The following is a 22,147-nucleotide window of genomic DNA, read 5'->3' on the forward strand; positions in this document are numbered from 1 at the left end:
ACCCTGATTCTCATGGAAGCCGCAGTAAAACAATGCAGGACAATAAGCAAACAACATTGCTAAGACTCCTGCAGGCCACCCTGCTTACTTCTCACCTGACTCAGCTCTCCTTTGCCAAGCAGGGAAGAGAGCCCAGAAGCCCAACAACTGAAGAGAGCCAGTCTTGAACTCTTTATCTGCCTGGTCAGTGTTGCTTGCATCGATTGCACATCAACTGAACAACTTCTACCATCAGGCTCACTGGTGGCCAAAAGTATACTTCTACAATCTCTCCAATGCTTTTATCCTGTAGCTTCCAAATGAGAGTTTGGTTGCCATGGCAACAGCCAAGTTCCGCCAGAAGGAGAAATTCCTTGTATAATGAGCCCAGACCTTGTGAAAATAAAGGAAATCTCATCTAAAATGGAGCGGGGAAGCCCTGAAGGGGGAGCTCTCGTGCACGTACCCCTCTTTGAAGCCAGTGTAACCAGCGGGAAGGAGGATCAGAATTATTCTGGCAAGGGAGGACATTTTTCACATAGGAATTTTGTCTCCTGCATTTAAGAAAAGGAAAGAAGATCCCTCCCTGCCCCAGCAACATTGCAGTAACCCCCACTTGTAGCCAATAAGAAACCACAACCTTGAATTCTTGTTCTTCTCCCATAAACTTTTGTTCTAAGCCACGCTCCTACAATATCCTCCTAAAACCCAATAAAAGCTGACCTTCCCTTTGTCCCTTTGGACTTGCTAATGGATCACCATGGTCTGCTTGTCCCAAATTGTAATTCTTCTGTTATTTCTGAATAAAGTCGGGTTTTCTTTGCTTAAATAAAATTACTCTTTGCTCTGTTTAAAGTTAACAATCTTAAGTCGACTATCAACAACCCTTGCCAGTTTTGGCCTAAAAGACTCAACATTTCTTCACTACCTATCAGTTACTAGGAGATATTTATAGCATTTGTGTCTTGTTAATCACAAAGTGAATCTGACTTATTTCTTTTTAAAACACCTGGCAAATCTGGTCATAGAGAGATCACTGGGTTCCTGGGTCCTGGGCTATACTGGAGCCTGGAAAAAGTCTGGTCAGTCACACATACCACCATCCAAAGTTTCTCAGTCTTACCCCCCAGTTTTGTTTAAGTGAAGGCATTGCTCTTCTCAAGCCCTTCTCAGGACCTGTTATATCATATAAAACTCCCAAACTGGAAGTTGGAGCCCTCGCCCACAAACTACCATTTTTCCTTCTGCTCTAGCTCATCCAGTATTGTGTGTATGCCATTTTGTTGCCTTCTGTTGGAGAACCACCCCTCCCTTACTTAATATTGGCCAGTCCGTATGATGAAGATTGTATGACTCCGTCTTTAAGCCTGACCAGACTGAGACTTCCCTGGAAGTTTTGTCAGAAACAGATAGGGAGACACTCTTTTGTTTCAGAGGCCTGTAAGTTGGTAAACCATGAATCTTGGGCCATCAGGTCAAACATGTGGGAAAATCTTGTATTAGTCTGCTCAGGCTACTCTAACATAATAGCACTCACTGGGAGGCTTAAACAATAGAAATTAGTTTTCTCACAGTTCTGAAGTCTGGAAGTTCAAGATCTAGGTGCCAGCAGGTTGGTTTCCGGTAAGACGTCTTTACCTGGCTTGCAGACGGCTGCCTCCTTGCTGTGACCTCACCTGCCCTTTCATCTGTACATGCACACTCCTTGTACTTTCTCTTCTTATAAGAACACATGTCCTATTGTATTAGGGTTCTACCCTTATCACCTCATTTAATTTTAATTACCTCCTTAAAGGCTCTATCTCCAAACACAGTCCCATTAGGGGTTGGGGTTTCAGCATACGAATTTGGGGGGAAACAATTCAGTCCATAACAGATTCCATAGAAGAAATGGAGAGAAAAGTGACATTGTTATAGTCAACTGATGCTGCTTCTCTATTCCATTTTCTTCAGTAATTTTCCTTTTCACTGTAACTCTATTCTTTTGATTATTAAAAAAAAATTCTTTTTCTTAGTTTATTTTTGAGAGAGAGAGAGAGAGAGCAGGGGAGGGTCAAAGTGAGAGGGAGAGAGAATCCCAAACAGGCTCTGCATGCCAGGGCAGAGCCCGACGCAGCACTCAAACTCACAAACCGAGAGAGCATGACCTGATGTGGAATCAAGAATCAGACGCTTAACCGACTGAGCCATCCAAGTGCTCCATATTCTTTTGATTATTTAATCTCATTTACATAATGACCATTGCTAAGAGATGACCATTGTTAGGAAAAATGAAGAAATGGTGTTGGGGATGTTAGAAATTAACAAAATAGTCTTTTCATTATAAATTGAGAAGAAATATCATGATCTCTATAGGTTATTTACATTGCATCTTAACCAAAGACACATTCACTATAGACCTCTCAAATATTTTACACATGTGACGATAGCCTTAAAAAAACAAACTTGGGGCACCTGGGTGGCTCAGGCATTTAAGCGTTTGGCCCTAGCTCAGGGCATGATCTCACAGTTCATGAGTTCAAACCTTGCATCGGGCTCTGTGTTGACAGCTTAGAGCCTGGAGCCTGTCTTCGGATTCTGTGTCTCCCTCTCTCTTTGCCCTTCCCCTGCTCGCTCTCTCTTTCTTTCTCTCAAAAATAAATAAAACATTAAAAAAAAACTTTGTTGCCTCACTGTCTTCCTGCAGCACAATTATGAGAATATTTAGCTGTTCTAGTATCTTATACGTATCACCAAGCAAAGATGAGAAAACCTCAGAATTCAACAAGATCTATGTGCTTATCACTTATGCATATATCAGATGTTGATTCCAAAAACTTCTACTTTTAAGGAGAAAAAACAATATCTATTCCCTTTCCATTCATACATGGAAAGAACCTAGGCGATAGCGCAGCCAGTTGCCTAAAGTTGAAGTATTCATTCTATAGTCTGAGGATAAAATTCATAATACTTATGTATTAAATTTAGGAAATGAAAAAAAAAGGACACAGAGACTGGTTAAGTCATCTCCTCATATATGCCCCAATTCCATCTTCTTGGTTAATACCTAGCTTTTAAGCCAATCTATCTATGCTATGGGACACAGCTGGGGGTGGGGGGTTTGAAATGCTGCCATTTTACTTATTATTTAACGCTTAATGCAAAGAAGGACTGGGGCGCCTGGGTGGCGCAGTCGGTTAAGCGTCCGACTTCAGCCAGGTCACGATCTTGAGGTCCGGGAGTTCGAGCCCCGCGTCGGGCTCTGGGCTGATGGCTTAGAGCCTGGAGCCTGTTTCCGATTCTGTGTCTCCCTCTCTCTCTGCCCCTCCCCCGTTCATGCTCTGTCTCTCTCTGTCCCAAAAATAAAGAAACGTTGAAAAAAAAATTAAAAAAAAATGCAAAGAAGGACTTCCATTCCTCTATGCTAAACATGGAGCTCTAAACTCTGACTCCTTAAGCACAGAAAATGCGCTTTGATTCACCTTTGTGTCCCCTGAAACTACTACTGCCCAGAGTCAGGAATCAAGAGATACTTTGGGAGTGAATATTATAAAGACACAATTATGACCCTGAATAATGACATTGGCAACTTTACTAAAGATATCTGATGGGGGGGGGAGGAGGAGCCAAGATGGCGGAACAGTGTGGAAGTTTTTTGTGTGTCTCACGTCCATGAGATACAGCCAGACCAACACTAAACAATCCTGCACACCTACAAAACTGATTTGAGGATTAACGCAACAATCTGCACAACCTGAACCACAGAATTCAGCAGGTACGCGGCGCAGAGAGGTGAACTGGGGGAGAAGCTGCGGAGGGCAGGAGGTATTTTTGTGTGTGGAGAGAGGACGGTGGGGGGGGGGAGGGGGAGGGGATACGGGAAAAACAACATCCCCAAAAAAGCAGCTGGAGAGAAAGTGGAAAAGTGGAAACAGCCGTAGGGACTGAACGAGAAAGGAGAAAGGAGAGAGTTTAAATTCCATTAAGACTATAAACAGGGGGAGCATAGAGTCTTAACTCCACAGCTCAATACCTGGCAGTGCTCTGGTGAGAAAGGCGAATCCCCAGGAGCAGAGTGGAGTCCAGGGTTCTTCAGGCCACACGGGAGAGGCAGTTGCCCTGCTGGGAGGACACCTGGTAGAGGCTGTGTGGTCCCCCAAAGATAAGGCCCCAGTGGACCCAGGAGAACAACCACATTCGCTGGTGCTGGAACAAGGTCATTAAGGGTGAAGCCTGGTGCCAGATGTGTGTTGTGATTTTCCATAATCCCTGAAATTCTGATGCTACACCATCTTGCAAACTTTTTCTGGGAAGGGCTGGCACCTGGCCGCAGTCTCTGGGCATCGGCAGCAGCCCGGTCCAGCAAATGTTCCTGGGTGCGGCCAGCACCTGGCCATTGCTTGGTGAGACCCTCCTGCAGAGCGGCCTAACGGGTCAAAGCCTCAGTCCCTCAGAAGTAAGGGTCGGGGAAAAACAGCCGCATCTTAGACGAAACTCAGGAGGGAGGTGTTGCCTGGGGCTTGGTCACGGACTGTGTAAAAGCAGGGAGTGGATGGAAGCTGAAGACAAAGGACAGGTGCGCGATTGCTCGCGGAGATCAGATCTGATACAAGGTAACAGGGTGATGCCACGGGCAATGCTTCCGCGCATGCGCATACGCACCTACAAGCGCCTCAAGAATCCACCCCAGTAAGCTAAGCAGCGCCATCTAGTGGAGAACGGAGCCATTACACTAAACCCTGCCCAACTGGGCCAACCTCGCTCTTCAGGAACACAAGTCTCTCTGCCTGCTTAGTTTATGGACTATAAAGCACTTCATAGTTTGACTCCTAGGGGAAAATGAAGTAATTTCAGTTGTATTTCAGTCTGTTCGCTGGTCCATTTATTCAATTTTCTTTCCTTCTTTCTCTCTTTCTTCTTTTTTTTTTTTTGTTCCTTTTCTTGAATACATAAAGAGAAAAAATTCATTTTTATTTTAAATTTCTTTAAAAATATTGTTCTTTAATTTTTTTCTACTATATTTTTTACTTTTGTGTACATTTTTTCAAATTCTATTTTCCTTACATCATTTAATTTTAGTCTACTTCAGTGTATTCATTTTTTCAAATTTTCAAACGATTTCCTTTTTTTTTCTTTCCCATTTTTTCTCTAATCTGTCAAGCCCCTTTCAACACCCAGACCAAAACACACCTAGGATCTAGCATCATTTATTTGATTTTGTGTGTGTGTGTTTTTAATTTTTTAATTTTAATACTTTTTTAATTTTAATTTTCTTACCTCATTAATTCCTTTTCTCCCTTCAATATGATGAAATGAAGGACTTCACCCCAAAAGAAAGAGCAGGAGGAAATGACAGCCAGGGACTTAACCAACACAGATACAAGCAAGATGTCTGAACCAGAATTTATAATCATGGTAATAAGAATACGAGCTGGATGGGGCGCCTGGGTGGCGCAGTCGGTTAAGCGTCCGACTTCAGCCAGGTCACGATCTCACGGTCCGTGAGTTCGAGCCCCGCGTCGGGCTCTGGGCTGATGGCTCAGAGCCTGGAGCCTGTTTCGGATTCTGTGTCTCCCTCTCTCTCTGCCCCTCCCCCGTTCATGCTCTGTCTCTCTCTGTCCCAAAAATAAATAAACGTTGAAAAAAAAAAAAAAAAAAGAATACGAGCTGGAGTCAAAAATGGATTAGAATTGCTTTCTGTGGATATAAAAGAAGTGAAAGGTAGTCAAGATGAAATAAAAAAATGCTATAACTGAACTGCAATCTCGAATGGATGCTGCAGTGGCAAGGATGGATGAGGCAGAACAGAGAATCAGTGATATAGAGGACAAACTTATGGAGGATAATGAAGCAGAAAAAAGGGGGAGATTAAGGCAAAAGAGCACGATTTAAGAATTAGAGAAATCAGTGACTCATTAAAAAGGAACATCAGAATCGTAGGGGTCCCAGAAGAGGAAGAGAGAGAAATAAGGGTTTTGTGAGCAAATCATAGTGGAGAACTTTTCTAACCTGGGGAAAGACACAGACATCAAAATCCAGGAAGCACAGAGGACCCACATTAGATTCAACAAAAACCAATCATCAACAAGGCATATCATAGTCAAATTCACAAAATACTCAGGCAAGGAGAGAATCATGAAAGCAGCAAGGGAAAAAAAGTCCTTAACCTACAAGGGAGGACAGATCAGGTTTGCATCAGATCTATCCACAGAAACTTGGCAGGCCAGAAAGGAGTGGCAGGATATATTCAATGTGTTGAATCAGAAAAATATACAGCCAAGAATTCTTTATCCAGCAAGGCTGTCATTCAAAATAGAAGAAAAGATAAAAAGTTTCCCAGACAAACAAAAATTAAAGGAGTTTGTGACCATTAAACCAGCCCTGCAAGAAATTTTAATGGAGACTCTCTGAGGGGAGAAAAGATGGAAAAACCAAAACCAAAAACAAAAACAAAAACAAATAAATAAAGAACAAAAGCAACAAAGACTAGAAAGGACCAGAGAACACCACCAGAAACTCCAACTCTATAAGCAACATAAATTCAGCAATAAATTCATATCTTTCAGTACTCACTCTAAATGTCAATAGACTCAATGCTCCAATCAAAAGACATAGGGTAACAGATTGGATAAGAAAACAAGATCCATCTATATGCTATTTACAAGAGACCCACTTTAGACCTAAAGACATCTTCATATTGAAAGTAAGGGGATAGAGAACCATCTATCATGCTAATGGTCAACAAAAGAAAGCCAGAATACTGGCTTAATTCAGACAATCTAGACTTTAAAATAAAGACTGTATCAAGAAATGAAGAAGGGCATTATATCATAATTAAGGGGTCTATCCACCAAGAAGATGTAACAATTGTAAACATTAATGTGCCAAATGTGGAAGCACCCAAATATAAAAATCAATTAATCATAAACATAAAGAAACTCATTGATAGTAGTACCAAATTGTAGGGGACTTCAACACCCTACTCACAGCAATAGACAGATCATCTAATCAAAAAATCAACAAGGAAACAATGGCTTTGAAGGACACACTGGACCAGATGGACTTAACAGATATATTCAGAACATTTCATCCTAAAGCAGCAGAATATACATTCTTCTCCAATGCACATGGAACATTCTCCAGAATAGACCACATACTGGGACACAAATCAGCCCTAAGTAAGTGTGAAAAGATCGAGATCATACTGTGCATATTTTCAGACCACAACCCTATGAAACTCGAAATCAACCACAAGAAAAAATTTGGAAAGGTAACAAATACTTGGAGACTAAAGAACATCCTACTAAAGAATGAATGGGTTAACCAAGAAGTTAAAGAGGAAATTAAAAAGTTCATGGAAGTCAATGAAAATGATAACACCACAACCCAAAACCTCTGGGATGCAGGAAAGGTAGTCATAAGAGGAAAGTATATAGCAATCCAGGCCTTCCTAAAGAAGGAAGAAAGATCTCAGATATACAACCTAACCTTATGCCTTAAAGACCAGGAAAAAGAATAGCAAATAAAACCCAAAACCATCAGAAGACAGAAAATAATAAAGATTAGAGCAGAAATTAATGCTATCAAAACCAAACAACAACAACAACAACAACAAAAACCAGTAGAACAGATCAATGAAACCAGAAGCTGGTTCTTTGAAAGAATTAACAAAATTGATAAACCAGTAGCCAGTTGGATCAAAAAGAAAAAGGAAAGGACCCACATAAATAAAATCAAGAATGAAAGAGGAGAGATCACAACCAACACAGCAGAAATAAAAACAATAATAAGAGAATATTACGAGCAATTATATGCCAATAAAATGGGCAGTCTGGAAGAAATAAACAAATTCCTAGAAACATATACACTACCAAAACTGAAACAGGAAGAAACAGAAAATTTGAACAGACCCATAACCAGTAAGGAAATCAAATTAGTAATCAAAAATCTCCCAAAAACAAGAGTCCAGGGCCAGATGGCTTTCCAGGGGAATTCTACCAAACATTTAAGGAAGAGTTAACACCAATTCTCTTGAAGCTGTTCCAAAAAATAGAAATGGAAGGAAAACTTCCAAACTCTTTCTATGAAGCCAGCATTACCTTGATTCCAAAACCAGACAGAGACTCCACTAAAAAAGGAGACTACAGACCAATTTCCCTGATGAACATGGATGCAAAAATCCTCAACAAGGTATTAGCCAATCAGATCCAACAATACGTTAAAAAAATTATTCACCATGACCAAGTGGGATTTATACCTGGGATGCAGGTCTGGTTCAATATCCACAAAACAATCAATGTGATTAATCACATCAATAAAAGGACAAGAACCATATGATCCTCTCAATAGATAGAAAGCATTTGACAAAATACAGCATCTTTCTTGATAAAAACCTTCAAGAAAGTAGGGATAGAAGGACCATACCTCGAGATCATAAAAGCCATATATGAAAGACCCAACACTAATATCATCCTCAATGGGGAAAAACTGAGAGCTTTCCCCCTAAGGTCAGGAATGCGACAGAAGTGCCCATTCTCACCACTGTTATTCAACATAGTATTGGAAGTCTTAGCCTCTGCCATCAGACAACACAAAGAAATAAAAGTCATCCAAATCCGCCAGGAGGAGATCAAACTTTCACTCTTTGCAGATGACATGATACTCTATACGGAAAACCCAAAAGATTCCACCAAAAAACTGCTAGAACTGATTCAAGAATTCAGCAAAGTGGCAGGAGATAAAATCAATGCACATAAATTGGTTGTATTCCTATACACCAACAATGAAGCAACAGAAAGAGAAATCAAGAAATTGATCCCATTTACAATTGCACCAAAACCCATAAAACACCTAGGAATAAATCTAACCAAAGAGGTAAAAAATCCATACACTGAAAACTATAGAAAGCTTATGAAGTAAATTGAAGAAGACACAAAAAAATGGAAAAAGATTCCATGCTCCTGGATAGGAAGAACAAATATTGTTAAAATGTCGATACTACCCAAAGCAATCTACATATTCAATGCAATCCTATCAAAATAACACCAGCATTTTTCACAGAGCTAGAACAAATAATCCTAAAATTTGTATGGAACCAGAAAAGACCCCGAATAGCCAAAGCAAACTTGAAAAAGAAAACCAAAGCAGGAGGCATCACAACCCCAGACTTCAAGCAATACTACAAACCTGTAATCATCAAGACAGTATGGTGCTGGGAAACTGGGCAGTGACATGCAGAAGAATGAACCTGGACCATTTTCTTACACCAACCACAAAAATAAACTCAAAATGGAGGAAAGACCTCAATGTAAGACAGGAAGCCATCACAATCCTTGGGAAGAAAGCAGGCAAAAACCTCTTTGATCTTGGCCACAGCAACTTCCTACTCAACACGTCTCCAGAGGCAAGGGAAACAAAAGCAAAAATGAACTACTGGGACCTTATCAAAATAAAAAGCTTCTGCATAGCGAAGGGAACAATCAGCAAAACTAAAAGGCAACTGACAGAGTGGGAGAAGATATTTGCAAATGACATATCAGATAAAGGGTTAACATCCAAAATCTATCAAGAACTTAGCAAACTCAACACCCAAAAAATAAATAATCCAGTGAAGACATGGGCGAAAGACATGAATAGACACTTGTCCAAGGAAGACATCCAGATGGCCAACTGACACATGAAAAAATGCTCAACATCACTCATCATCAGGGAAATACAAATCAAATCACAATGAGATACCACCTGACATCTGTCAGAATGGCTAACATTAGCAACTCAGGCAACAACAGATGTTGCGAGGATGCGGAGAAAGAGGATCTCTTTTGCATTGCTGGTGGGAATGCAAGCTGGTGCAGCCACTCTGGAAAACGGTATGGAGGTTCCTCAAAAAATTAAAAATAGAACTACCCTATGACCCAGCAACTGCACTACTAGGTATTTATCCAAGGGCTACAGGTATGTTGTTTCAAAGGGGCACATGCTCCCCAATGTTTATAGCAGCACTATCAATAATAGCCAAAGTATGGAAAGAGCCCAAATGTCCATCGATGGATGAATGGATAAAGAAGAAGTGGTATATATAAACAATGGAGTATTACTCAGAAACCAAAAAGAATGAAATTTTGCCATTTGCAACAACCTGGATGGAACTAAAGGGGATTATGCAAAACGAAATTAGTCAGAGAAAGACAAATATCATATGACTTCACTCATATGAGGACTTTAAGAGACAAAACAGATGAACACAAGGGAAGGGAAACAAAAATAATATAAAAACAGGGAGGGGGACAAGACATGAGACAAATATGGAGAACAAACAGAGGATTACTGGAAGGGTTGTGGGGGGGGGGGTGGGCTAAATGGATAAGGGGCATTAAGGAATCTACTCCGGAAATCATTGTTGCACTATATGCTAACTAATTTGGATGTAAATTTAAAAAAAAATTAAAAAAATAAGAAGATGTCTGATGAGCCCCAAACACGCAAAATTTTGAATCCAGACTCCCAAAAGGCTAGGTGATAGAATTAATGCATGACTGAAGGTTTATGTATGTTTATAACATTATGAGTATAGTTTAAAACTAAAGATTTATGACTAAAGATGCTTTGAGGAACACCATTAGATAAGATGTCAGAAAATCTGGCTTCCTAGCTTGGGTATTCCACAAACTGTGTTAACACTGCACTAGCTGCTTAATCTTTCTGTCTTGATTCCCTCATCAATATTTAAGTTTAAATACATCCATTCAAATGCTCCAACAGTTCATGAACAATTAACTTGAAAATGAAAAATTTTAGAGCTTTTGCAATTAGGTGGAAATCTACCTTTCCAAAGTGATTTCCTAAGTCATCAGCTCCCACCAGCCTGCCCTGTGCCTTGTTTGCTGGCTTCTGTCCCCTTATTTATGTTTTTGAGAGAGAGATGAATGGGAGAGGGGCAGAGAGAGATGAAGAGAGAGATAGAAGCCCAAGCAGGCTCCATGCCGTCAGCGTGGAGCCCATGTGGGGTTTCAACTCATGAACTGTGAGATCATGGCCTGAGCCGAAGTCAGATGCTTAACCGAGTTACCCAGGCACCCCTCACCTCTGTACGTCTTAACCATTCCTCAAGACTCAGACCCATGTCCATCTCCTTGAAGTCTCCCAGACCACACACATTGGGAGTTTACACATAGTGTAGGTGAGCTCCTCAAGGACAGAGCATGACTGATTGCTTTGGATGCTGCTCCCAGCAGCCCCCACAGCATATGTTGCAGAGTCCAGCATGAAATAAAAGGAATATTGTGGCTTTCCACTCCCCTTGATCCTTCAGACTTCCTGGCCTTCACTACACTCAACCCAAAATTCCAAGATTTCAAAGACATGAAGAGACTGACGACTTATGTCCCACAAATTAGTTACTGATGAGGCAAAAGGATCTGGTACCTGTTTCCTCACGTTTAGTTTGAATATGCACAATGATCTTGATTTGTTTAGGGAGTGTTTAGAACTGGATGTGGCTGGGCTTAACCGTGAGCCAGCCTCAGTGTTTCACCATTAACATGCATAGCCCTTGGAAGGACAACTGAGGAATCCAGCATTGAGAATTTAAGCTAACTTACTTAAAACTTCCTCATTGCCAATGTGTATGTGGTTTCTACAAAGTTACAAAAACAACTGGAGCCTATATGAAAACAACTTTCACTGTCATCCATAGTAACTAATCTTAAAGTATTGTGAAATCCGATTTCATTTCTCGCTTATGTGGAGCTAAAGTTAATCTACTTTTCACGTGTGAAATATATTCATGATTCTGTCCCAAAGTGGAAAACTGATATTTAGTATTGTTAAGCCCCCGCTAAATGTCACACTAATTCATCGGCTCAACTTTGTGCTACTGTAATATTACAGTGCTCATGGGGTCAAAGCCACCAATATATGAGTTCACAGACTGAAGTGAGCAGGCACTGGCTCCTCCCCATGCCTACCAGAAAAAGAAAGATGAGAGACTTTCGTATGTTGCAAGTCCGGGTCTGGTTTATTTATAAAGCAATAAATATTAGAAGCACAAATAAATTGCACATGTGTAAACAAACTGTACAATGATTGATGAGAGATAAGGGAGGGTGGTTCGGAAGATTCCAAGAAGCATAATACTGTCATCCTGAATGTAAGGTAGACTAAGAGAGAAGGCACCTTAGAAGCATTTGCGGTGGACGATGGACGGGCCTGCCTCATCATACTCTTGCTTGCTAATCCACATCTGCTGGAAGGTGGACAGGGAAGCCAGGATGGAGCCCCCGATCCAGACAGAGTACTTACGCTCAGGGGGAGCAATAATCTGCAGGAAGGAAAGAAAAACTTCCAGTGAACTCTCACATTCCAGGCAACAGATCAAGCAACATGCCAGAGAGAGAGATTCGCCGAAAAAAATATTAGATGTTAATTCATTGTAACGTGAGATGCTTCATACCAGAAATTAATATGACTGAATAGAGTTTTACACCCTGTCCTCTATTTCATTATTTCCATTACCAAAGGCTCTACAAAATAGAATTGCCCCACTGCCCTGAACTAGAGTATAATGTGGCAACAAGCTATATGCATGATAGAGGACAGCCCAAAAGTTGGGGACTTTTAAAACATGTCCGAAGATTTAGATTTTTTTTTCCTTCCAAGATTTATTATTATCTGCTGCTTGAAAATGTTTTTAAAGTCTCCTATCTCAGGAAAAGTGCTAGAAAAGCTAGTAAAGTTTATAGCAAGTGGGAAGCAAAATGTGAGTTCTACTTGGAATACTAAGTCCTGCCTTGGCTCTCACACCACAGGAGTTCTTTACCTTAATCTTCATGGTGCTGGGAGCCAGGGCAGTGATTTCCTTCTGCATGCGATCAGCAATACCAGGGTACATGGTGGTACCTCCAGATAAGACATTGTTGGCATACAGGTCCTTGCGGATATCAATATCACACTTCATGATACTGTTATAAGTTGTTTCGTGGATGCCAGCAGATTCCATACCTAGAAATACGTTAAAAAAAAAAAATCAAAGTGCACTCAGGCCAGGGGCCCAGGGTGGAGGGAAGAAAAGAGGACTCCTTTGTGTTGATAAACACATTTGTCTCCCATTTGTCTCTAAAACATATGTTCTTCTATAAGATGTTCCACACTGCAAGGCATTTGTGGAACAGGTGTGTCTAAAAGTGCTGACAGTTAATCCACAACAGATTCTGCCAAGACACAAACAACTGTGTTTAGCACCTGTTTGGAGCGAACACGTGCTGTATCCATCAGATGTACGGAGATATATTTGGAAAGGGTGAGACATACATTAAAATTAATGCAGTTTTTATTTATGGACCAAGATAAGATCCCGACAAGCTTCCTCTTAGAAATCATTCCCGAGGAAAGACGTGTGGTGAAATACAAGGGTCCAGTTATTACAACGAGTATGATCATTGTTGGATTTCATGATAAGTAACTTCAGAGGGAAGTCCAGCTACATGGTAATGGAACTTACTGGAATAAGTCAGCACTTCTGAGTAATCATTCCTTTCCTGCCGATTTGGATTATTCAACTACTATTCTGTCAGAGCCTCTATTCGGACATGAAGTCAATGTGTCATCCTTTATCATATCACTGCAACATTACAGTATGGCCATCCTTGTAATGGGCCATTGGGATCTGAGGCTGAGCTGTGTGGGACTTCTTTTAACTCAAGAGCCTCTTAATCCTTCTTGATTATAATAGACTTTACTCTGGGACACCCCCAGATTTCTAGAGAAAAGCTGTGCATGTGCACCAGACGCTACAACTCACCAATGAAGGAGGGCTGGAATAGTGTCTCAGGGCAGCGGAAGCGCTCATTGCCAATAGTGATGACTTGGCCATCGGGCAGCTCATAACTCTTCTCCAGGGAGGAGGAAGAGGCAGCCGTGGCCATTTCATTCTCAAAATCCAGGGCAACATAGCACAGCTTCTCTTTAATGTCACGGACAATTTCCCGTTCAGCTGCAGAAATGAAGGTTATGACGGTCAAGTTCTGAAGAATGAAGTAGGTAGATTCTCTGGTGGAGGAAAAAAGCAGACACGATGCTGTGGCAGAGGAGACACATACACACACACACACACTCACCAGTGGTGACAAAGGAGTAGCCACGCTCAGTGAGGATCTTCATGAGGTAGTCAGTGAGATCCCGACCAGCCAGATCCAGACGCATGATGGCATGGGGCAAAGCGTAGCCCTCATAGATGGGAACGTTGTGAGTTACACCATCCCCAGAGTCCAGAACAATGCCTGTCAGGAGAAACAGACAAGAACAAAGTAAATCTCCAAGGACACCACTGCTCTAGCTGTGTCAAAGCCTACTTCCAATCTTGGCTAAAAGATACTAGCACTGGGCATGGGTCCAGATAAAATTAGATCCCTTACACACAAAGAATAAAAATGAGCATAACGAGTGCTAAATCTGAAGCCAGCAACAGCTCACCCTTTTAAATATTGTAGTAGAAAAATTTCCCCAGGACACTTTCAAATGACCATCCCTTCTAGCAGCCATTAGCACATTATGTAAGTATCCAGGCATGGATACTTTCCTCCCATCCAACAAATACGTGTTCTCTCTTTTTTGACTCAGACCCTATAGGAAACGTTGGTTCTCCTTGGGGATGTTTGCCCAGGGACTGTGATGGTATGGAACACATTGTGAAGAGCCTTAATACATGATCTCACATGCTTTAGGAAAGGTAAGGATCTAACCCCATGTGCTTTCAATCGTTAGAAATGCATGTGATCTGAAACTGTTGTTACCTCTCTCTCTTATCTCGGACACCTTCCCAGGGAGTGTGAGGGCAGGGATCATTCCTTGTGCAACTGGGGAAGCTGATTCATAGCAAGGTCAGTGCCTTAGGAATGTGCTTAATCAGTGACTGTCTCCACAGCCCAAACATACCTGTGGTACGGCCAGAAGCATACAGGGACAGCACTGCCTGGATGGCTACGTACATGGCAGGGACATTGAAGGTCTCAAACATGATCTGAGTCATCTTCTCACGGTTGGCCTTAGGGTTCAGTGGGGCCTCAGTCAGCAGGGTGGGGTGCTCCTCGGGGGCCACGCGGAGCTCGTTGTAGAAGGTATGGTGCCAGATCTTCTCCATGTCATCCCAGTTGGTGATGATGCCGTGCTCAATGGGGTACTTGAGAGTTAGGATACCTCGCTTGCTCTGGGCCTCATCACCCACGTAGGAGTCCTTCTGACCCATACCCACCATGACTCCCTGGAAGAAGAAAAAGATGGGAAAGTCAAGCTTCCACTATTTCAGGAATATAACAGATGCCTCATAAATTTACATCTAACTGGCCAAGTCAAGGAACATCTTATAAATACCAAAAATAACAAAAAATAGAATTTTACCTCAATTTAGAAATATCATTTAAAATCAATCTAGTACCTTCCCCCTATCAACCCCCCCCCCCATCCCCAGGTATAAGTCTATTCTTTAAAATATAACTAGGGAAAGAGGAATGAAGCTACTTCACCAAAGAAGTACAGCCTCACTTCATTTTAAAAATACCATAATGCCTTCATTAAATTATTAAGTCCATCGCCCATGTCAACTAGAATATAAATGACTGAATTAATGACACATCGCATTTCTCCTAAGAAAAGATTTTGACATTTATCAAGTGAACATAAAAAGATGGGCTGATATGCCATTATCACTCCACAAGCGAAATCCAGCCTGCCCAGAGCTGGCCTGCAGTACCCATCAGTCACCACCACTGAGGCACAAAGCTCTAGCCCTGGCAGCCTGTCTGGCCAGGCATGTGGCAAAGCCAGAGGGTGTGGCATTTCTTTTAATAAGCAAGGTGGTATGTCACTATCCCCATGGCACTTGCTGCCTCTGTCACGCCTGGCTTCTAAAAATGCAGCAGCCAGGAAGCAGACAGATTACATCCTCTGAGAGCCCAGAAAGCTGGCTGTGAACGGAGGGAGGAATGTGGGCTGGGTCCCGGTTGGTGGAGAGAAGTTGTATCATTGCAAGTTTTGAGCAGGACTGAAAAGGGAGGCCGAGGGAAAGACTGGAGTGTGGAAGGGGCAGGGAAAAGGCGGAGTACTGAACATGAAGGTGCGGAGTGGAGGGGCGAAGCCGCGGACTTTTCACACAAGGAGTGGGCCCCTTGGAGAGCTCTGTCCCTGAAAGGTGGAAGGGGGACCCGTGCACACTGGGCGGTGTGAGTATTGTTTGTCCTGGCTTGGATCTGAGGCTAATCCATCTTTTCCTTATTTGACCCGAGCAGTTCATGACACAGGGGCGTCAGGTGAGACAGTTCCTGGATTGCTGGCCTGAGGAAGTGGCAGGAAGGGGTGTGGAGTGGGGCTGGGGACCGCCCCAGGTAAGAAGAGCAGGGCAGTCGGGGCGGGAGGTTTACCTGGTGGCGCGGGCGGCCCACGATGGACGGGAAGACGGCACGGGGCGCGTCATCCCCAGCGAAGCCCGCCTTCACCAGCCCGGAGCCGTTGTCGCACACAAGAGCGGTGGTCTCCTCGTCGTCGCACATCCTGGCACAGCTTCGGCGGGGTCTGCAGGTGGAGAACCGGGTGGCCCGCCCTCACTGCCTGCGGTGGCGCTGGCCTCCTCCCGCCCGGAGGAAAGGACAGAGCAGAGGAGGGTTGGGGGCGACGGGGGAACGCCTGCCGTCTCCCTTCCCGTCGGGGCGGGAGAGGAAGGGTGGGAGGAGGCTGCGGAGGTTGAGGGGGACGTGCATAGAGCAGGGGAGCGGAGGCCACCCAGGCTCCCCGGCCAGGAGTCACGCTCTGTCCCGGGGGCAAGGAGGTACCGTCACCCCTTAGCAAGCCCTCCCCCAGCCCTTCACATGGTTGCCCTTCCGCGAACTGAGAGCCCACCTGGGTCCCAACCACACCCCCACGCCCAAGCCACCGCTGGAGGGAAACGCGCACGACAGCAGGGACCCCAAACGCCCCGTGGGGGCGGGGGCCGCAGGGTTCGCGTTCTGCGCGCCCCTCTCTTGTTGTGACGACCCGGGACAACAGAAGTTAGAACCAAATCCAGAAGTTTGGCCTTTAAAAAAAAAAAAAAAAGTGCCGGCTCGGCTCGGGGCGGGCGGGCGCTGACTCACCGTCCGCGGGTCGGGCTCGGCTCGGCTCGGGCGGCAGGCGCTGGGAGGCCGGCGCGGGGCGCGCCGCTTTATAGTGCGCTGACGGACGGGGTCAGTTGGAGCGGCCGGGGGCAGGGGTGGGGGGCCTGGCCGGCCACCTTGCCTTATTTGGTCGCCTTCGCACCACTGAGGAGCGCCCAGGCCATTCATGGAGCCAAGGGCAGGGGAGAGGATCAGCCAGGGGGCTCCCAGACCATGTAAGGAAGGGGAGGGGGCAACCAGGGGGATGGCCAAATAGGGAGCGAGGGAGGGGCGGGCGGCGAAGGGTAGGGGGCAGGGGAAGACTGAATGACGCCAGCCCACCTCCTCCCCCTTCTTGGATGGAGGTGCACCCTGGGTGTGCTGTAGGTTTGTTCCTCCGCGGCCCCGCCAGCCTGAGACAATAAGCCACATACAAACCGGAAGGCTTGGCTCTCTTCCCTCTGCTGAGGGGTCCTGACAGCTGGACCGGGACAGCAAAGGAGCGACAGCAGCTTCTCATCTTCCAGGACTGGAAGCCCTGGCAGTCCTCGTGGGCGCTCAAGGCACCACACCAGCACATTTGGGTGGCCAGAAAAGGGGCACCTGGGACAGGTCACCCTTCTGGTCTAGTCCCCACCGGCCTGGGTGACTTGATTCAGGTTGTTGGTGTCACGCTCCTCTAGGTCAGAAAGCGGAGGTTAACCAAGGCCACCCTGACCCCCGGCTCATGCGTGGCTTCGGGTGTGGCTAGGAAAGAGGCTCAGAACTGCAGTAAGATCCTGGCCAAGTCTTGCTGGAGAAGGGGCCAGGTTTCCCCCAGCACAGAGAGCTGGTGGCTCTCCCCCTACTGCCAAGGTTCTGCTCAAATTCAGACTCCTGTCTTCAGGCTAGAAAAGGATCCCCTACTGCCAAAGTGAAAGAAGGAGGGAATGCCAGAAGTGGTGTGTGCACTTGGCTGGTGGATAGATGAACATCTGTAAACTGGGGGCAAAGGCCTTTATGCCAGGTGGAGACGAGACTGAAAGAGCAAATATTCTTGTCAAGAAGATAACCGCAGCTTCAACCAAATGCACACATCACAGGACAGCAGAGTTAGAAAAGCAGAGCCTTGCCTCCATGCCACCCCCACCCCTTGAACTACTGAATCGGAATTGGCAAGATGCCCAGTTGATTTCTACGTACATAAGAGTGTGAGAAGCAGTGGTATAAATGACAGCGGCTCCTTCATGCAAACAGATGTAGAAGGACTACATCTTGGGACTTTGGAGAAGGGAACAGAGAGATGACATGAACCGGGGAGAGGAGAAAGGAACAGAGAGACCTAAGGAGGACACACACGCATCACTGATTCGCTGTGGGGTGCCCTGTGTTCTCGGTTCTTGACTGGCACTTTGATTTTTAATGCTTGTGTTCTCCCTCCCGCTCACACCAGTTAAAAATAGAAAACTGGGCACAAGGCATTCATCTCTAGAGTGGTCTTGGATTGATATGCTGAGGAGGTCTACTGATTAGATACTTGTCCAGACTAGGGAATGTTGGGCCCTCCCTGCTGAGCTCCCCAACCATGTTTGGGTTGGTCTGGAGAAGAAACTGTGTGGGCAGCTGGGTGATGGAGCCGGGTGAGGGGTCTGGCTGGGGTCATGCCCTGCCACACAATACGCCTTTTACAATGAACATGCTGGTGGACAGGATGCAAACAGTGGAGCTGCCTCAGCTCAAGCATTTGCAGAAGAAAAAGGAGAAATGGGACTGGTGTTATAGCCAGACAGCCCTGGGTTCAAATCCTGGCCTCCCTCACTTCTGGTGCATTTGGTCTTGGGCAAGTCACTTCACTTTCCTGAGCCTCAATTTTCCCCTCTGAAAAAGGACACAATAACGGTAACTCTTTTCTGCCAGGGGTTATTAATTATCAAAATAATTAGGGACAAGTGATAGAATCCACATAGAAGATACAAAGCAAATGGTCACCGTTACAGTTCAGGAACAGGGATACTCTTGGAGGCAGCAGTAGCTTGCTCTTTTGAAGAATTGGGTCAATTTCATTCATTTATTGATTCAGCAAATATTTATGGGACAGGAACTGTGTTAGTCACAGGGATGCAGCGATAAGTGAAACAGAGCAGCTCATACTCCAGGGCAATTACAGAAAAGTCAGAGCCACTGATGGAGCATGCTGGGGTGAAAAAGGAGGGAATCACTGTGGTAGTCATGAAAAGAGGGACCCAAAAGAGGGGTCAGAGAAAGACTTATTTTTTTTTTTTAACATTTATTTATTTTTGAGACACAGAGAAGAGACAGAGCATGAACAGGGGAGGGGGAGATACAGAATCTGAAGCAGGCTCCAGGCTCTGAGCTGTTTGTCAGCACAGAGCCTGGCACAGGGCTCGAACTCACGAACTGTGAGACCATGAACTGAGCTGAAGTTGGACGCTTAACCAACTGAGCCACCCAGGCGCCCCAAAGCCTTCTTGAAGAAGTATCACTTCATTGTCTTTAAAGTAGAGTAGGACTGAAATCTGTGGACATTTGTGTGAAAGCAAGTTTCGACTTGGAGTGGCGGATGGCAGATTTCCACGTTCACTGCCATATGTGCAAAGGGAATTCCTGGAAAGTCCAGTTTATCACTGAGCACCAAGGCCATTGACCCGAAGCCTTTGTCAATACTTCCAGGGCTCAGGAGGCCAATTCCAGCCTGCCCGCCTTGAGATCAGTCTGCTCTGGTGGGAGTGGGTAGGTGGGTGGAGCCCCGAGACCAGTTTCTTAAGACAATCTAACCCTTAAAATGTTTTTAAAACAGTTTCACTTCTTTCCCATTCAAAACAAAACGCAGGGGTACCTAGGTGGCTCCGTGGGTTGAGCATTCAACTTCTCGCCAGGTCACGATCTCACAGTTCTTGAGTTTGAACCCCACATCGGGCTTGGTGCTGTCAACAAGGAGCCTGCTTTGGATCCTCCGTCCCCCTCTCTGTGCCCCTAACCCACTTGTGCTCTCTCTCAAGAAGGAATAAACAGTAAATAAATAAAACAAAACATATTTTCATATGCATTATATTATGGCAAGAAAGAACACTTGTTTCCCTTAAAGATGTTGATAGTTCAATATGTATTAATTGTAATACTACTCAATTTCCACATTTTACAACTCTGGACCCTATTTTATATATTTTAAAATATAAGTCAATGGGAAAGTAAGATTCAATGACTGATTTTTTTTTTTTTTTTTTTTTTTTTTTTTTTAGTGCACACTCACAGGATAGCATGCATGTGAGTGAGGGGCAGAGAGCGGGGAGGGGAAGAGAGAGAGAGAGGGAGAAGCAGGGGCTGACCCAGGGCTTGTGTTTTTGCGTGAAGCGGGACTCATGCTCACCTGATGTGGGACTTGAATTCACAAACTGTGAGATCATGACCTGAGTCAAAGTTAGTTGCTTAACGAGTAAGCCACCCAGGCACCCCCTGATTTTCATTTGATACAATTTTTGAGGGATCCATTTAATTTGAAAATTAAGAGTGGCTTCTGTCACATTTACTTATGTACAAATAACCCCTCCTCTGTGGTGCAGCCTCGATATTCCGTTTTAATTGTGGCAAAATATACATAACCTATCATTTCCCATCTTAACCATTTAAACTTGTACAGCTCAGCAGTGTTAAGTATATTCACACTGTTGTGCAACCACTCTCCCAATTTCATTTTTCCATGCGAATTTGGGTTAAAGTGACTTCAGAAGCCAGGAGTGGCTGTGTCCTACAGTGTGAGAAAGACTGGTCTAAACCCTCTGAGGCAGGGAGCCATTGTGCCTGTTTTGCCAGAGGTCACTGAGATGAGCAAAGGGAAGAGTGAGGATTCACCTCCAGACACCTGGCTGTGCCCTGTTCCGACCACCACCTGAAATGCCTTCCCAGACTCTACCTGGGCTGCTGTTTCTCAGAGTGGAACGTTAGAACCACTTGCAGCCAAATTCCCGGGACTGTCTAGTAGTCCAGGTTCCACCCTGGGAGATTGAGTCTGCATTTTTAAATAAGTCACTGCCTCTCTTTCCCAGGTGATTCATGGAGGGAGAAACCTGGCTGCACTGCCTGGATGTTTCTGCCCCTCCTCACGGAGCTATGCTCAATGCTGCCCAAGCTGCCAGCCCTGGCCAGAGTCCAGCTTGGCTGACCTTGAGCATCCAGGGTGGGAGGGAAAGCCGGGGTAGGTCCCCAGGGCTCTCAAGGGCCCTTGAGGCCCTTCTGGGCAGGGATAGGCCATGAGGCAGACGTGCAGGGCAGGCTAAAGGAACAGAAGGTGGGACAGGTCCCGCTGCCCTTGCCTCGAGGGAAGCCTGTTTGGTCCACCATCTGCTGGGATCTGGAAGGGAGCGGCGGGCCTCCTCCTCCGGGCACTGGGGGATTAGCAGTCACTTATCTCAGCTGTTCCTCCATTGGAGGTGTCGCAGTATTTACAGAGAAGCCAGAAACAGACTTAGCCACACTTAATTCCTCCCCACGAGCCCTCCCCACCTCCCCTGTGGCCCCTCCTGCATTCCTCGGGCAAGGAGGGAGGGAGAGGCTCTTTCTAGACCACACTAAGGGTGGGTGGGGGGAGCCAGCTTTCTGAAACATTTCTATTTTCTTTCCCTACACATTGGTTCACTCCCACTGCCCTCTGGCTGGGGCTGGGTTTCAGTTTTCATGAAAAGAAGAAAGTGACGTGACTGTGAGGGCTGCAGGGCCCCCACACATCCTGGCGCTCGGAATTCAATACCGAGGCTTGCCTAATCTCCACCACATGCTTTCCCATGTTTCACATGCAACCACCAAAGAGATTAACCCAGGGGGAGGGTATCTCAACTCTCCACGGATTCTGCTCTTGGCAGATTCTGGCAGTGGCTGCCTTCTGACATGAGAGGTCCGGATGGTGATGAACCATTTAATGAGATTTTGAAAAGGAGGACAAAGCAAGGAGGAAGGGAGAAGAGGAAGCAGGAGGTCGAAGGGGGGAATTTCTTCTGGATCTTGGAGCCACATGGGTCTAACAATCTAAAAGCTACATTTGCATTCCCTCTATCCTGATGTAAGTCCAGGAAATC

The 22,147-nt window shown here is 44.9% G+C and overlaps 1 protein-coding gene and 1 long non-coding RNA gene across 3 annotated transcripts in view; one reads left to right on the forward strand and one right to left on the reverse strand.

Annotated features, from left to right (window-relative positions):
- The window catches only part of LOC121041456 (uncharacterized), a 43,373-nt gene extending 42,565 nt beyond the window's left edge, over positions 1 to 808 (forward strand). For both annotated transcript variants that reach the window (XR_005795744.1, XR_005795743.1), the window contains exon 3: positions 123 to 808. This is a non-coding gene — a long non-coding RNA (uncharacterized LOC121041456). The remainder of the gene's footprint in view (positions 1 to 122) is intronic.
- Positions 809 to 11,951: 11,143 nt separating this feature from the next.
- ACTC1 (actin alpha cardiac muscle 1) lies at positions 11,952 to 17,205 on the reverse strand. The gene is made up of 7 exons (XM_040492221.1): positions 17,079 to 17,205; positions 16,371 to 16,521; positions 14,890 to 15,214; positions 14,073 to 14,234; positions 13,757 to 13,948; positions 12,776 to 12,957; positions 11,952 to 12,277 (listed from the first exon to the last, which is right to left on the reverse strand). Exons 2-7 carry the CDS (start codon positions 16,497 to 16,499, stop codon positions 12,134 to 12,136), a joined length of 1,134 nt encoding a protein of 377 aa, XP_040348155.1. The 5' UTR covers positions 16,500 to 16,521; positions 17,079 to 17,205; the 3' UTR covers positions 11,952 to 12,133.
- Between the last annotated feature and the right edge of the window lie 4,942 nt (positions 17,206 to 22,147).

Source organism: Herpailurus yagouaroundi, unplaced genomic scaffold (genome assembly GCF_014898765.1).
Source record: "Herpailurus yagouaroundi ecotype Mexico unplaced genomic scaffold, PumYag 184, whole genome shotgun sequence".
Lineage (NCBI taxonomy): Eukaryota > Metazoa > Chordata > Mammalia > Carnivora > Felidae > Herpailurus > Herpailurus yagouaroundi.